Source organism: Oncorhynchus masou, chromosome 21, assembly GCF_036934945.1.
Source record: "Oncorhynchus masou masou isolate Uvic2021 chromosome 21, UVic_Omas_1.1, whole genome shotgun sequence".
NCBI classification, from domain to species: Eukaryota; Metazoa; Chordata; class Actinopteri; order Salmoniformes; family Salmonidae; genus Oncorhynchus; species Oncorhynchus masou.
Window position 1 is genome coordinate 20,555,363 of NC_088232.1, and position 18,131 is coordinate 20,573,493.

The following is an 18,131-nucleotide window of genomic DNA, read 5'->3' on the forward strand; positions in this document are numbered from 1 at the left end:
AAATATAGTGTACACATCTCAAGATCCGCACGAGAGAAAAGCTAATTGATGGGACGAGATGCATGCTATACTTTTGCATTTGCATTGCAAGTTTTGCCCCTGATCTGACTCGGCGCTGGCATCTTTCCAACATGTCTGAATGCGGGGAATTGTTGCAGTGTTCTGCAATTTCTCTCGCAGGCGGACTGGTATGCTGGCCAGCGAGCATGCTTCATTCACACGGAGGAAGAGGGGGTGAAAGTTCATAATGGTTTGCACATATCAGGTGACAATGCTGTGGAAAAGTTGGTCAGCGTCTGTGGTTTAGCCTAACCAACAGAGACATTTAAGAAAATGACCAGCAGCAGCGAGGGGGTTTCGAAGTACACCGAGGTCGAAGACGAAGAAACATTGGCGATTGGTTATTACGATGACGACGACGACGATTTTGATACATTCACAGACGGGAATCTGGACTGTAGCTGTGAAGACGGAGGTAGTGGCAAAACTTTTCTCCCTCCGCGTCAGGAAGGTCATGAATATATTGACACAATGTTTCATCTTACTGTATCCCAGCTATGTAGACTACGAGGTGAATTGTGTCTAAACCCTTTGAAGTTCACTATTTGTGTGAAATGTTTATACATAGCGCAGCGTAAAATAACCTCCAAGCGCTTTCACACCGAACGCGTGGTCGTTTGGCAGCTACATTTAAATGAGCTACTGTAATCTACTGTGTCAACGAGGCTAGCTAGGCGAGAGCTGTGTTCATATTGAGCGTTGGCCTATGAGAAACGTGTTGGTTTGCATGCGTCATGTTACCTAAAAAGGAATCATTGGTCAGTTTTGACTATAGAGAAATTGAAGCCTGTCCTGTTGCGCCTCTGCATATTCACTGATTTGCTGCCTGACATTCAGTGCATCTGAATCTGATTGACATAGTCTTATTACATCTTTTTGGCATTATGCATTGTTTTTTTTATTTTTTTTTACTATTTGATAATACCTTTATTAACGTTTAATAAGCGATTACAATCTATTACCATTAAAGAACTGCCAAAATATGTGCATGTATTCCAATAGGTAGCTCAAACATTCTCACAAATCTACAGTTTGTTCTTTTAAGATTTATATCCAGATTCTTCTCCAATCTTTCATTTGATGCAAGCAGACTCCCTGTCAGAGGTATAGGACTGTGTGACCTGCAGATAGTGAAATTATGCATTGAAGAGTCAATCCAAATGATACTATTGGATCAAATAAGCTACATAAGGTGTGGAATGTCTGCATCCCAAATAGCACCCTATTCCCTATAAAACGCACTACGTAGGGCCCCTGGTCAAAAGTAGTGCACTAAATAGAGCATCGGGTGCCATTTGGGATGTTGGTTATGTCTGTATAATTACTCAACTGTCACATGATAGACAGCGCCTCTCTAGCCTCTCTTTCTCTAGTCTCAGAGTGTGTTGAGAAATTCAATGGGGGATTTCATCATTCTCCCAGACAGTGTGTGTTCTGTTAAATGACCAGTCGCCACTATCTCTTCCATTACAATGATCTTCCAATAATTCTGCAATGGCACACTTTCATATGCTCAGAGGTCCTTCTTTTTTTCTTCTAAAAGTAACAGTGATCTCAATGCATACGCTGCTAATTGCCTAACTGGGCCTTCTCTTCATACCCGCCAGCCAGCCATTTGTCATGAATCATTCCAGTCAGTGAAAGAATAACCGATAGAACAGTTCCTTTTCCCGAAGCTATAAACTCCCGAATGCTCTTCAGAATCCATAATATATTACCACTGTGGTGCTACCCCATCTCAACCACATACCATTACATGAGTGCCAAGTCTCAGTCTCGGTTTACATCCCAAATGGCACCACTTTTGTTTTTACCAGGGCCCATAGGGAATAGGGTGGCATTTGGCCGCAGCCTTATAACGTTACAGCATTAGGAAGGCCAGCCCTGTGGTGACAGAATGCAGACCACATTCTTCCCTCAGTAGAGAGTTATCAAGGTCAGAGGAAGCATTTGATTGGGCCAGCTCAGTACCAGGGCCAGAGAAGACACTGTCCGCATTACAAATGGCACCTTTTTCCCTATGTAGAGCACTACTTTTGACCAGTGGCCGCCCATAGGGCTTTGGTCAAAATAAGTGCACTAGAAAGAGAATAGTGTGCCATTTTGGTCAGATAAACTGTGGCTCTATGGGGCTGAGGAGATTTCATGCTATATGATACACATCATGCCAACTGTGCTGTCGGAGTGTGAGCCACACTCATGTGGTGTTGGTTGGGCGGTGTATGTGGAGCACATGTTCCCTGAGTATGAGTTGCTCTTATGTATTTAATTGGCTTGCGGTAAAATCATCACCAGGCTAAATACTGGTATGCGAGTAACCAGGAAGTCACCATTGAGGTTACAAGGCCTCTTTCACAAGAGTCCTGGCCAAGAAGGGCAGCTCAATTTAAAAAAACAAATACACAAACCATTCATCAGTCCAGTGCATACACAGCAAAAATATGAACATCGATATTAATAAATACACAGCATTGTCATAAAACACATCTCTCCCTCCCTCCCCCAGGTGGTTTCAGTGACCCCCTCAGTGGGGAGGTGAAGCCCAGGATCCTCCTCATGGGTCTAAGGCGTAGCGGCAAGTCTTCCATCCAAAAAGTGGTGTTCCACAAGATGTCCCCCAACGAGACCCTGTTTCTGGAGAGCACCAATAAGGTAAGATGTAACCGAGTTAGATCACACCGTAACCTCACTCCCCAGGTAGAAATGACTCCACTCGTGCTATCGAATTGACCCAACTGGCTGAGATGTTGTCACGGTGCGGTCACAAGACAGAGGATCCCTGGCCTGGTAAAGGACAGTGTTCAGTCCCAGGGGCGGCAGGGTAGCCTAGTGGTTAGAGCGTTGGACTAGTAACCGGAAGATTGCGAGTTCAAACCCCCGAGCTGACAAGGTACAAATCTGTCGTTCTGCCCCTGAACAGGCAGTTCACCCACTGTTCCCAGGCCGTCATTGGAAATAAGAATTTGTTCTTAACTGACTTGTCTGGTTAAATAAAGGTTAAAAAAAACAACAACAAAAAACAAACATTCTTTTAAGCATGCACCAGTGACTTTTGTCACACAGGCACTGTTAAAGCTTTTAAATCACGTTTGAAAACCCACCTTTTTCGCCTGGTGATGATTTTACTGTTTTTTTTTTCAGACGGCATTTTTTATGTCATTTTATACATCTCTTTTTATTGCCTTCTGTTTGTTTTCTATCTCCATCATTGTATTGTTTTACTGGAAAAAAGTGTGTTGTGATTTTAAATCCACTTTAACCAAAGTTGAATTTGATTGGAATAAGATCTGCAGAGAGGACGTGTCCAACAGTTCCTTCGTCAGCTTCCAGATTTGGGACTTCCCTGGACAGATCGACTTCTTTGACCCCACCTTTGACTACGAGATGATCTTCAGAGGAACAGGGGCCCTCATCTTCGTCATCGACTCACAGGTGACTACATGGAAACGGTGGTGTCCATGTTAGGGTTTCAAAGTGCCCAAAACCTCCAGAAAATTTTCTGGTTTTCCATAATTCCTGGTTGGAGGATTCCTTCTGGGATCAATAAAGTTCAGTCCGGTTCAGTTCAGTTCAGTTAAATTCAAAAAAGTTCTCAGAACTTTTGAGTGTACAGCGAAAGTAGAAAAGCAACGTCTCCTAGGTCTCTAATAGAAACTAGGTTGTTAGATGTGTTCCACACCTCTTTGATAAGGAGTCTTGCTGTGAGAGCTTCAATCAGCAATCGGGAATCCTTTTGGTGACTTGGCTGTCTTTGAACCATCTATGTGTTATTGAAGAGCTAGGGCCAGATCTCGTCTAAGTCCTTGGTGTTATGTATTGTGAATGCATCAAAAGGCATTTATGCATTTGTATACAACAATTGTATTAATGTTTAAAGCATGTCTAGGGTGTAGCCTCGGATGCCCAGACATCGCTCACGTTGTCAACGAGACGAGATTTGGAAGGATGGACTCAAGCGACTACTAGGAGTGTAATACTAACCATATAAGGCGCTATAAATGCATTAATTACACACAGGCTGTTCATAGAAAGCGCTACCTTCCCTCTGTTATAACAGTAACTGTCCATCCTGTCCCCAATGTCTGTCTGTAGGATGACTATGTGGAGGCGCTGAGTCGGCTCCACCTCACAGTAACCAGGGCCTACAAGGTCAACCCAGAAATCAACTTTGAGGTGTTTATCCACAAGGTGGATGGGCTGTCGGACGACGCTAAGATCGAGAAGCAGAGGGACATACACAAACGGGCCAATGACGACCTGGCTGACGCTGGCTTGGAGAAGATACATCTAAGGTAATACCACAGATAGAACAATGAGCCAGACATTTCACTAGATATATAAATGTGAAGCATCCGGTTGGCATTTCCACAAACTACCAAATATAAGAAGCTCAGTGGCCGGCAGTGGGAGAAGACGGAGCTAGATGGGTTTTGTGCGACGTTCTTTACATTTTCTCATCGATTAAACATTTGATCTCCATACAGTTTTCTGTTTCCAAAACTAAAATCTGTAACATAGTGAACTATATTTTTAAAATGTTTATCCTTTGCCAAAGTTTCTAAAATTGCGTTGTTTAGAACGAGTACAAGGGCTGATTGTGTTATTGGACACGTGTACGTCACAGAGTAGGCGTTCCCTAATGGAAATATGCAAATAAATGCTAGAATGCACCATTTGGATTTTACTAGCTCGTACTTGGCTCTGCCCACGTCCTTGCTTGTTCTGCCCACTATGATTTGCTCTCAGTGGAAACGGCAGTCTATCTTGGGTTAGTTATTTAAAAAAATGGTAATACCGTCAGCGGCCATTTTGTAAGATGGCTGCCACATCCCCCAAGGGCTAAATCTCTGGTTGCTCCATATTTCAATATTTTCAGGGTAAATAAATCTACCTCTGTAAAAAATGTGGCGCTTTTATCACAAAATGCACAACCGATTTGCTTACCCGCCCGACTATAAAGAGGTGTTTTCAAATGAAGCTACCATAATGTGGATTACTAGTGTGTGGCCAGAGTGTTCTCTCCAAACTACATTACCTACATTTTGTTCACATTCATTTTTGCTATGCACTTGTGAGTAGATCCAGTCTAACTGCTGCTGTAGGTGGTTACAGTTTTACCCAATTGAAAGGAACTGACTGTTTTCCCCTTTGACCCTTCAGTCTTTACCTGACCAGCATCTATGACCACTCCATATTTGAGGCCTTCAGCAAAGTGGTGCAGAAACTCATCCCTCAGCTGCCCACTCTAGAGAACTTGCTCAACATCTTCATATCTGTGAGTACACTCAAACTTCCTCAGTTAGCTTGATATCTGTGAGCATGTTACACGCCTCGGACTGAGACGGGTCAGCAGATGATAAACCCGAATTAACAGGATAGAATGATGAGACGCAGAAACGTTAGTGGTGTTCAGTAGTAGGCATTCTACAATGTTAAAAAATATGGTTGTCTTTTGTTAATATTTTTGTTGTCAAAATCAATTCCACACTACAGTTGCATTGTAGTATTACGTTGTTATATTTCCATATTTCAGTAACAAAAATAAAGTAAAAAAACCTCTCGCCATACATCTACAAATTCAAACACATTCACATATTACCTTTCACTAATGGCCAAACCAATAGTGCATATAATCTGAGGTTATTCAATCAGTAGTATTTAGCATCTAGCAACAAAATCTATTTGGCATGAAAACCATCAAATTGTACCATAAGAGGCTACATTACATTATATAACTTACTGTACCAGCAGTATCAATTTTCACTGGAGGCCTGTGCTAAACAATGCTACAACCATGACCTTTTAAACCATTAACACGTAAGTTAACAATAGCTGAAACCCACTAGCCTAAAGCTAGCTAGCGTTTAGCAAAGCTACATTTGGTTAGAATAAAGCTAACAAACTGTTGTTGTTTTTTACAAATGTCAACACTTTAACACATTGTATCACATTGCATATTTACATGTACAATTGAATTCGGAGGTTTACATACACTTAGGTTGGAGTCATTAAAACTAGTTTTTCAACCATTCCACAAATTCCTTGATAACAAACTATAGTTTTGGCAAGTCGGTTAGGACATCTACTTTGTGCATGACACAAGTAATTTTTCCAACAATTGCTTACAGACAGATTATTTCCCTTATAATTCACTGTATCACAATTCCAGTGGGTGAGAAGTTTCCATACACTAAGTTGACTGTGCCTTTAAACAGATTGGAAAATTCCAGAAAATTATGTCATGGCTTTAGAAGCTTCTGATAGGCTAATTGACATAATTTGATTCAATTGGAGGTGTACCTGTGGATGTATTTCAAGGCCTACCTGCAAACTCAGTGCCTCTTTGCTTGACATCATTGGAAAATCAAAAGAAATCAGCCAATCAGCCAAAAAAATTGTAGGCTTCCACAAGTCTGGTTTATCCTTGGGAGCAATTTCCAAACAGCTGAAGGTACCACGTTCATCTATACAAACAATAGTATGCAAGTACAAACACCATGGGACCACGCAGCCGCCATACCGCTCAGGAAGGAGACGCATTCTGTCTCCTAGAGATGAACGTGCTTTGGTGCGAAACGTGCAAATCAATCCCAGAACAACAGAAAAGGATCTTGTGAAGATGCTGGAGGAAACAGGTACAACAGTATCTATATCCACAGTAAAACAAGTCCTATATCAACATAACCTGAAAGGCTGCTCAGCCTCCAAAAACCTCCATTAAAAATGCTAGACTACGGTTTGCAACTGCACATGAGGACAAAGATCATACTTTTTGGAGAAATGTCCACTGGTCTGATGAAACAAAAATAGAACTGTTTGGCCATAATGACCATTGTTATATTTGGAGGAAAAACGGGAAGGCTTGCAAGCCGAAGAACACCATCTCAACCGTGAAGCACGGGGGTGGCAGCATCTTGATGTCTGGGTGCTTAGCTGCAGGAGGGACTGGTGCACTTCACAAAATTCATTGCATCATGAGGCAGGAAAATTATGTGGATATATTGAAGCAACATCTTAAGACATCAGCCAGAAAGTTAAAGCTTGGTCGCAAATGGGTCTTCCAAGTGGACAATGACCCCAAGCATACTTCCAAATTTGTCTTAAGGACAACAAAGTCAAGGTATTGGAGTGGCCATCACAAAGCCCTGACCTCAATCCTATAGAACATTTGTGGGCAGAACTGAAAAAGCGTGTGGGAGTAAGGAGGCCTACAATCCTGACTCAGTTCCATCAGCTCTGTCTGGAGGAACGGGCCAAAATTCCCCCAACTTATTGTGGGAAGCTTGTGGAAGGCTACCTGAAACACTTGACCCAAGTTACACAATTTAACGGCAATGCTACCAAATACTAATTGAGTGTATGTAAACTTCTGACCCACTGGGAATGTGGTGAAAGAAATAAAAGCTTAAATAAATCATTGTCTCTACTATTTTTCTGCCATTTTACATTCTTAAAATAAAGTGGTGATCATAACTGCCCTAAAACAGGGAATTTTTACTGGGATTAAATGTCAGGAATTTAAATGTTTAGCGTCTGCTAAATGACTTAAATGTAAATGTATTTGCTTAGGTGTATTTTAACTTCCGACTTCAACTGTATTTCCTGAACTAAACTGAGCCTTCGGTCATAGAAAAAAAGAAAAAAATTAGGAGCTAAAAGTACAAAACGTTTGTTCGCCATCTTAATCCCTACATGTAAATCATTAGCAACCTAGCAAACCTACTTACAATGGGGAACGTACCAACATGTTTTCCCGCTCCATTAAAACTCCCTCCAATTGCCTTAAAACGTCACCAAACTCACGGACTATGTAAGTAACCATGTTACCTCAATATTTTGAGAGTCATCTTGCACTTTTGCACATTACATACCATACAGGATAGAATGATAAGACGGAGAAACGTTAGTGGTGTTCAGTAGTAGGCATTCTACAAGATTGAATGAGAAACCTCCAAGATCTCACTAACGCTCCCATTTGACATCACCGCTCCCCGTAGTGGCAGTACTCATGCACATTCATTTACATGCAAATACCTAGGAGGCCTAAAAATGATGCAAGGGATGGCCCAATAAAATAACAAATGAAAATAAAATGTAAAAAATATGACCAGACATATTTGTTTGTCACAAGTACACTACTACAGTGCTGTTTAAAGTCGCAGTTTAAAGAAAAGTTTATTCTCGCCGATAGACTACTTTCAGGGTGAGAACCATCCAACAGTAAGTTGTCAATATACTGAACCGACCCTTTAATATTTTTATATGTGTGAATGCACAGAACTGTCCTCGTGACACCTCTAGAGTGATTGAGTGAGTGAGTAATAGGGTATATTTCAGACAAATGGCACACTATTCCTAGTGCACTTCGAACATGGCCGATAGAGACCAAACAGGCTGGTTGTTTGGGCAGAAGTGCTTTGACAAGGCCTGAGCAAATAAAGCAGAGGCCCATCTCTATTGTAATTTGGTCAATTTTGTGCTCAGCTGAATGTGAGTGATAGCATGGCACTTACAAAGCCAAGGGTCGTGTGTTTGTTTCCCGCTGGGGGCACCAATACAAAAAATGTATGTCTGCATGACTGTAAGTCGCTGTGGATAAAAGCATCTGCTAAATGGCATATATTGTTGTTATTAATATTATATTATTATTATTATTATTATTGCTGAATCAAATGGTTTATTATGAACACTTTGAATTTCATCCAGAAGGTGGCAGTAATAGGTAAGAATGGCAGGGGTTTGTAGAAAGAGGTATGATCCCATTATACTGTGTAGAGAGAAGATTGAAAACAGAATACATCATTCAGTTCATTTATTGTATACACATAAATTAATTGACTGATTGTTTTCAGTGGATGTTCATTTGTGAACAAGCTGCACAGAAAATTAACATCATGAGAGATATTGGTCACTCACATCTTACCTTCGGTGAAGCCAAATGAGCCATATGAGAAAACAACTTTCCATGATTGAAATCATTATTCATATCACGGGTACAAACGTTTCTTAGAAAAATAGATTTAAAATGGGTTTTATGCTTAGTGTGGAAGATTGGGGCAGCAAACGCCTCTCTCTGCTTTTGTGCCTTCAGTGTAATCAGCTGTTATGTACTTGAGTGAAGACCCAAAAGCGGTTTTAACAGAAAACAGAGTTCTTTAATGAAAAACAGGAATGGCATAAATCCTCTTCCAACGTAGTCAATGGAACAAAAAGAACGTTAGTATAATGCAGGATGCACCTGCCAGGCAGACTCCGACAGGATAGGACAAGGTGGAAGCAAACGAGACGACAGCTTGCTTCTGGCATCAAAAACACAAACAAGAATCAGACACTGAAAGTAGCAGGAACAGAGAGAGAAATAGAGACCTAATCAGAGGGGGAAGAGAGAACAGGTGGGACAGAGTGAATGAGCTAGTTAGGGGAGATGTAGAACAGCTGAAGAATGAGAGACAGAGAAGGTAACCTAATAAGACCAGCAGAGAGAGACAGAGTGAAGAGAAAGGACAGGAACAGACATAACAAGACATGACATCAGCAAAGCGTTTGTAGTATCTTGTTAGTCTGTGTATGTTAATAAGTACAGTACATGAGAAACCATTAATCTCTTAATGGACATTACATTAGCAACGTGCATGCCACGCCCACCTGAGGATCTGTCCTTTTCAGCCGTCCATTTCCTGTGTTAGAGGGGTTCAAATGCATTTTCCACTTAAATCCTGCTGGATTGCTTTCATTTTAATCCTGTGACTCTTTCATACTCTTGCTTGTGCCTGTCGTTTTTTCCCTGTTAATGTTACACTGTTTGTGATGACCTGTCAAACACCCTGGTAATGGCTGAAATGGGCTCAATACATTGTCTTGAATACATTGTCTTACCGTTGAATCAAAAACAACGCTAATGTTTCTTCGGGGATATAATGCACCATCTCGACACTTACATCACAAGAAAGGGAAGAAAGAGAACTTTATTTTGATGGGTGTTCATTTTTTGTGTAATTGAAAAAGTAATAATTTAATACAGTTGAAATGTTTACAAATTAGATGCGCTGAAATGAAAGCAACTTCTGAAAATGAGCATTCATATTATCTCTGATTTCGCAAACAATGTAAAGCAGGGGTTCCTTTTTTGGCCCACTACCCCATTTGAAATCACATTTCTTTCCCGACCCCACCATGTAAATATTTTGTTTTGTAATCAATGGCCAATGCTGACTTTTTTTATTTGGGCTGTGACAGTCTATTACAAATCAGTCAGACAATATATTTTTTAAAGTATTTCAATCTGAACACTATGGTTTGAAGTGACTGAAATGCATCAGAAAGGTATTCAGAAGAGCATCAGGCAGTAAGTTCAGAAGAGCATCAGGTAATAATGTTGTATGACATTTTTCCCCCAGTCTGATTTAGTGTCTGGTCTTGTCCACTCGGTTCTAACGGCTTGTGGGCATAGTAGAGGGAAACAGTACGTAAATACATAGATGTCCTTATCTTTCAGTGATGGAGTCATAATAGTTTGTAGCTTAAACCATTCAAAAGCTAGAGCCACATTCGTAGGAAGAAAACAGAAACCACTCTATTTATTACAACCGCATCTAGCAGCTACTGGAGGTTACTAACCCCGGTTCTAATAACCAAATGTAAAAAAAAAATTGGGGGGGGGGCCGCGACCCCAAGTTTGGTGTAAGTTTGATGTAAAGTATGTTTAGATAGGCGTAATCTCCACCCAAGCATGTTGATTTTCAATCTGAGGGTATCCTGCTATTGACACACTTGTTGAACGTAACAACAACATTAATTAATGAGGCAGTCTAGACAGTGCAGGTGAGTGCAGGAAGGGAGGGTAGACAGAGCAAGTGTTTGGTGGCTGCAGCCCTCTTCCACCCCTTTATGTTAATGTATTCATATATGCAAATAGAGCTGTGTATTTATTCAATTTAGGTACATAATTTTATTTGTATTTTAACTCAAAATATATTTTTAAAATACCTGATACAATAAGAAAATGTATATGTGCCTTCAGAAAGTATTTACACCCCTTGGCTTTTTCCACATTTTGTTGTGATACAATAGATTTAATTTTTGGTCAACAATCTACACAAAATACTCTGTCAAAGTGGAAGAAAAATTCTAACAATCATGAAAAATGTAAGAAAAATAAAACACTAATATATTTTGACTCGAAAAAAAATCTTGATTGACCAAGTCATCCTGTTCTTTTGACCAATCGATTGGTATAAACGTATTTTTCCATATATAGACACTCACACAATGTCTTTGAATGAAATCAACTACGTATGCTCTGAGCTTGTCTGATGCTTTAAGCGAAGTGGTTGAAAGAGGCTGATGGTCACTGTTAAAATGAATGAGAGCGAGTACCTGTGTGACTGGCATACTTTCACTCGCTCTTCTCCGTACTGCAGCGAAAAGGCACCACATCACAGTAAGTGTTTATTGTGCTGTCTGTGCTGATGCTGCAACCTTATTTCAGCCATTTAGTTTACTTACTGGTTTCTGACTGAAAAGTTCTGTTACCGAAATTACTCATTTGTTTAGGAAACACATTCCCTATTCCCTCAACCCTTTCTCTCTTTACGTGAAACATGTAAGCATCGCATGCATGTGACCAATTGATCGTCCTTGAGATATTTCTACAACTTGAATGGAGTCCATCTGTGGTCAATTTAATTGATTGGACAAGATTTGGAAAGGCACACACCTGTCTACAGTGCATGTCAGAGCAAAAACCAAGCCATGAGGTTAAAGGAATTGTCCGTAGAGCTCCGAGACAGGATTGTGTCGAGGCACATATCCGGGGAAGGGTACAAAAGCATTTCTGCAGCATTGAAGGTCCCCAATAACACAATTGGCCTCCATCATTCTTAAATGGAAGAACTTTTGAACCACCAAGATTCTTAGAGCTGGCCGCCTGGCTAAACTGAGCAATCGGGGGAGAAGGGCCTTGGTCGGGGGAGAAGGGCCACTCGGGGGAGAAGGGCCACTCTGACAGAGCTCCATAGTTCCTCTTTGGAGATGGGAAAACATTACAGAAGGACAACCATCTCTGCAGCACTCCACCAATCAAAGCTTTAAGTGCAAGATTCTCTGGTCTGATGAAACCAAGATTGAACTCTTTGGCCTGCGTGCTAAGCATCACGTCTGGAGGAAACCTGGCACCAGTGAATCATGGTGGTGGCAACATCATGCTGTGGGGATATGTTTCAGCGGCAGGGACTAGGGGACTATTCAGGATAGGGGAAAGATGAACGGAGCAAAGTACAGAGAGATCCTTGATGAAAACCTGCTCCAGAGAGCTCAGAACCTCAGACTGGGGCGAAGGTTCACCTTCCAACAGGTCAACAACCCTAAGCACACAGCCAAGACAGCACACAAATACACGTTCAATCTGTACTTCAATGCACATCTGGTGTGCATTATAAAAACATGGGAAGAAAGAGGTGGCGAGAGAGGTGTGAGAGTGTAAAAAACAGAACGGGAAAGTGGTAAGAACAGAGGAGCGTGGAAGACAGCACATGATTCATTAATTACAGTGCTACATAACGTAATATTATCTCAGTTCATCACAATTACATAATAGTGTCTCTAGCGGTGTCTCCTAACCAGCCTTGGGCCCCCAGTTGGCCCGAAGGTTATCTGAAGAGCTGGTGAGATGGCAATGACGGGACTGGGGGTTGGCATCCTCTCTCACATCAAAACATACCTGAAGACAAGAGACAGATGGAGAAAGAAATGGCATGATTAAAGCCCTTGTGTTATTTTTATTCTAACTGTTAGTCATCATAATCATCAGGAGGTGAAATGCAAAACTGACCTTGGATCATTAACTCTGGCACTACTACATCTCTATCTGTATTTCAATGTAAAGCATCTCTTTAATAATACTTCCTGTTGACCTGACCAAGTGACCTCTCACCGCTGATCATGCTGTGCCCTCTATGTAGCCAGTTCGGATGTGGGAGGGGTTTTCCAGATGATGCGGGAGGGGTTTCACAGATGATATAACCTAAAGCAGGTGTGCCCAACCTTTGACGTGAGATTTACCTTTTCATTTGCCAGCCTGATGAGATCTACCAGTCTAAATCTAAACCAACCAACAAAATGTATGAAACGCAACACACCACTGAGTATGGACCTGCCGCTGTAATACTTATTTGATACCCAAATGTAATGTGGACTAATAACATGTCTTCTACAAATAAGTGCAACTAGTTTAACTTTTGGCATTGTGTGGAGGCAAGTCGTTTTTCATAGTCAGGGCTGTAAGCAACTTGTTGCAAGACTCATGCAGGCCACAAGGTGGTCATCAGTCAAAGTAGATCTGTACTTGGACTGTATTATTTTCATGTGAGAAAATGCAGACTCACAGAGGTAGGTTGATCCACCAAGGGCTGATAAGTTGAGAGCACATCTTATGTTGGGATACTTCTCGTCTAGCAGTAGCTCCCAGAACTCTTCTTTCATTTCAGTGGTTGCCCTGGATGTCCGCTGAATGTCATTTTGAAGGGGGAGAATTTCAGTTTCTGCTATAGTGGTGTCCAACTGAAAAAGGTACCCCATTTTGGAGGCAATGACTTCCACATTTATGTATGTGCCAAACGGAAAGCACGTATAAGTGGCAATAGGCTCAAGTGATGCAAAGTCAGTGAAACGACTGTCAAACTCAGATAAGATTCTCTGGACCTGCTCCACGTTACGTGCACTGTCAAGCTGTGCTGTATCTGAATGCATGTGTTGAAAGAAGTGCAGTTACGTTGCAGTTTTTTTGTGAGCAGTTGAGGTTTGCATTTAAGTGTTCACAGAGCTGATCATGTTGATTACATGTTTGCCTTTTCCTTGCAGTTCTACATTCAATTCATTTAGCATGTAAGTTAGGTCAGTGAGAAACGCTCAATCCAGGAGCCTGTGTGTCCTCTAGCTGTGCATATTCTGCATGTTTGACCTTGAGAAACTCCTTGATTTCAGGCGACAACTCCCTGAATCTCCCTAAAAATATACCTGAGTTCAGCCAGTGCACATCCATGTGCAGCAGCAGGTCTGTGTGTTCCGCTTCAGTCTCTTCTAAGTGAGCTCGAAATAGCCTCCGCTGTAGGCTTCTTGCTCGAATAGAACACACAATCTTCATCGCAACATCCATCCCCTCTTTCATGTTTAACATCTTCCAGCACAAGGCTTGCTGATGAATTACGCAGTGATAACTAAGAAATTCAGGGAAAGAATCATCTTGTTTGCACAGTGCAACGAACCCACTAATGCGGCCTAACATAGTGGGTGCCCCATCGGTAGTAATAAAGTCAAGCTTACAAAAGGGCCGTTGGAATTTGTTAGCAAACTCCATAAAAGCTTGAAAAATATCTTCACACCTTGTTTTCCTTTACCTAGGCAACTCAGTTAAGAACTTAAGAACAAATTCTTATTTACAATGATGGCCTACTGGGGAACAGTGGGTGAACTGCCTTGTTCAAGGGCAGAACGACAGATTTTTACCTTGTCAGCTCGGGGATTTGATCCAGAAACCTTTCGGTTACTGGCCCAAGGCTCTAACCACTAGGCTACCTGCCGCTCCTTGTATGTCCTTTCAGTGGCAAAATGGTGAGTAGTTCCTCCTTTGTACTCATGTTGTCAATGAAAATGCATAACTGTGCCACATCTACCATATCTGTGGACTCGTCGAACTGGAGGGAATAACACTGGCAGTTGTCAATATCCTTCTTCAGTTGATCCTCGAGGTTCTCTGCTATTCCCTCACATCTTCTTGTCACTGTATTTCTGGTCAACTGAATGTCATTGATGGCAGCCATAATTTTAGTCTTAAAATTTGATTTGATTTGATTTGAAAATCCCCAAACAGCGAGTCTGCAGCCTCAATAAATGCTTCCTTGATCATCTCCCCATCTTGGAAGGACTTTTTATGCTTAGCAAGAACGCGACTCACACGATAAGATGCTATGGTTGCCGCCTTCCCTTTGGTCACAGGCCGTGTGAAAATTGACTGCTGCGCTGCCAGTAGTTTTTTTTGTTCTTGTACCTTTCTTCTTCGTAATTCAGTCTTTGCTGGAAAATCTCTTTCCTGGGCTTTGTGTGTGGTTTATAATGTCATTCTATGTTACCTTTCTTTGGGATAGCGATGCTATTATGGCAGATTTTATTTTACCAGGCAAGTTAGTTAAGAACAAATTCTTTTTTTCAATGACTGCCTAGGAACAGTGGGTTAACTGCCTGTTCAGGGGCAGATCAACATATTTGTACCTTGTCAGCTCGGGGGTTTGAACTTGCAACCTTCCGGTTACTAGTCCAACGCTCTAACCACTAGGCAACCTGGCACACATTTTGAGTTTGATTTGGCAAAAAAGTAATACTCCTCCCATTCCTTGTGGAAATTATACGTTTTCTGTTTTTTTGTATCCTTCCCTTCACTAATTATTGCTGCTGTTGACAACACAATTTAAGAACGACTTAATAACGGATCTAGCTACAAAGTTAGCTAGCTAGCTACCGTGACCTCGACTTGAAGTTGGCGGGCGGCATCTGACCGCGCCAACTAGTCAATAAGTGGGCAGGGACTGGTCATATTTTATGTAAATCACGTGACTTTTCAGACATTGCTGTGAATGGAGGACTAGTAGATGTATTATCATCTTACGATCAACTGGCAAGCACGCAGCGATTGACCAGTAGATCGCAATCGACTGGTTGGGCAACCCTGATCTAGAGGATTTATGGAGAAGGTGGGAGAGTGATGAAGTGAAGGAGAGAGACTGTTATTGACAAAATAAGTTCGTTAAAAAGACAGTGTCAACAGGAATCTGTGTGTGGCCTCACCTGGTGTCCACACTAAGTGGCTGCAGAATACTTTATACTGAAAAACATGCACAGACACACAAGGACAAACAATCTAGCGTAGTTATATAAATAATGAAGTGTCTTACTATTCTCCATGGTTGGTCCTCCTGTTTATTCTTTGAAGGTGGAAGGAGCTGCAGTTATACACCTGAGACACAATCCATCAATCAGATTGATACACAAGTGTGTACAGTAGGTGTGGGTTATAGGGTGTCTAATTGTTTCAATATACAAAAGTAAAAAATAGCGATAAAATTAATCACTTACCTTTGATGATCTTCATATGGTTGCACTCACAAGACTCCCAGTTACCCAATAAATGTTTGTTTTGTTCGATAAAGTCCCTCTTTATATCCAAAAACCTCTTTTTTGTTGGCACGTTTTGTTCAGTAATCCATTGGCTCAAAGGCAGTCACGAAAAATCCAAAAAGTATCAGTAAAGTTTGTAGAAACATGTCAAACGATGTTTATAATCAATCCTCAGGTTGTTTTTAGTCATAATAATCAATAATATTTCAACCGGACAATTGTTTCGTCAATATAAAAGAAAAACAAGAAAGGCATGCTCTCGGTCGAGTGTAGAAATCAGGTCTGGGGACTTTCCACTATCCACGGACTCAGAGTGGTCTTACTCCCTCATTTTTCAGAATACAAGCCTGAAACAATTTCTAAAGACGGTTGACATCTAGTGGAAGCCGTAGGAAGTGCAATCAGAGTACTACGTCATTGGATACTGTATAGGCAGCCAATAGAAAATTACAAACATAAAAAAATCCCACTTCCTGGATGGATTTTTCTCAGGTTTTCACCTGCCATATCAGTTCTGTTATACTCACAGACATTATTTGAACAGTTTTGGAAACTTTAGAATGTTTCCTATATGCATATCCTAGCTTCTGGAGGTGAAAATAGTGCCCCCTACCCTAGTGAGGTTTAATTGAAATGCATTCCAGGTGACGACCTCATGAAGCTGGTTGAGAGAATGCCAAGAGTTTGCAAAGCTGTCATCAAGGTAAAGGGTGGATACTTTGAAGAATCTCAAATATAAAATTATTCCATGTGTTATTTCATAGTGTTGATGTCTTCACTATTATTCTACAATGTAGGAAATAGTAAAAAATAAAGAAAAACCTTTGAATGAGTAGTTGTGACCAAACCTTTGACAGGTACTGTAGCTAAGTGTCAGGAACCGGTGTGAGAAACAGTCACTTAGCAAACTGAGCCACTAATAGTCGGCAGAACCCAGAAGATGAGGCAGACACAGCAGTACTTGAGACAGTGTTTTAATAAAGTAAAAAGGAAAGTACTTCATGTAAAAATATAAATCCACAATGTCAAAAGTAATTCCAAGAGAAAAAGGTAATCCAAGTGAAAAGGTAAATCCACAAGGTGGTAGGTACAGCAGGAAAAAAGCCTCAAAAGATAATAAAAAATAAATAAACGAGAACAAAAACAAAGTACCACAAGAGAGTCCAACTGGAGTAACAAATGTTCACAGCATCGCTGAGCAAAGATCTGAGGAAAACTAAGGGTTTAAATACGTTCAAGGGAAACGAGGCACAGGTGCAAATAATAACTGGAAACAAGGGAAAACAAAAGGGTCAAAAAAGCACAATGGGGGCATCTAGTGGCCAAAACCGGAACAATCCTGGCCAAATCCTGACACTAAGGAAATGGAAGAATACTCTTACTCTTAAGAGCCTTTGGTTGTGCATAGTGTAGTCGTTTGTGTTGCCAGGGAACAGCATCGTCTTCGAAGAAGTAGGAGGTGAAGGCCTCCGGCACATGGATTGCCTCTTGCTGCGTTGTTGACCACCCTCCTTGAAACATCCTGCAGAGCAGCAGACTTCTCCTCTGGCACACAGCGGCGAGCTGCAGATCCCCTCCTGGTCCTCGTGTCCATCCTCATGAAGTTATACAGAACACAGGTAGCCTTCACAAGCCTGAATTCCCCAGAGGGAGTCCCAGATGGTCCTGGTCACCCCAACCTTGCATTGCCCTACACAGTAATGGAAGGCAATCATTTTGAAGGAATCTCCAGTTACAAGGTATCTGTAGGAATATGGAAGACAATGTATTTATTAGAATTTTACATCACCAGGTCTTTGTGGATTACTAAAGTATAATATCCCTAATAACGAATCATGATAACATTGGATTGATAGAGGCATGTGCACAGGCATGTGCATGTGTAACATGTGACAACGGCAGGA

The 18,131-nt window shown here is 41.3% G+C and overlaps 1 protein-coding gene across 1 annotated transcript in view; it reads left to right on the top strand.

The window, feature by feature from the left end:
- Window positions 1-240: 240 nt before the first annotated feature.
- rragd (ras-related GTP binding D) overlaps window positions 241-18,131 on the top strand; it is a 39,409-nt gene continuing 21,518 nt past the window's right edge. The window contains exons 1-5 of the mRNA XM_064927768.1: window positions 241-475; window positions 2,567-2,712; window positions 3,346-3,492; window positions 4,153-4,352; window positions 5,221-5,335. Coding sequence (XP_064783840.1) covers window positions 334-475; window positions 2,567-2,712; window positions 3,346-3,492; window positions 4,153-4,352; window positions 5,221-5,335 — 750 coding nt within the window. The 5' untranslated portion in view covers window positions 241-333. The remainder of the gene's footprint in view (window positions 476-2,566; window positions 2,713-3,345; window positions 3,493-4,152; window positions 4,353-5,220; window positions 5,336-18,131) is intronic.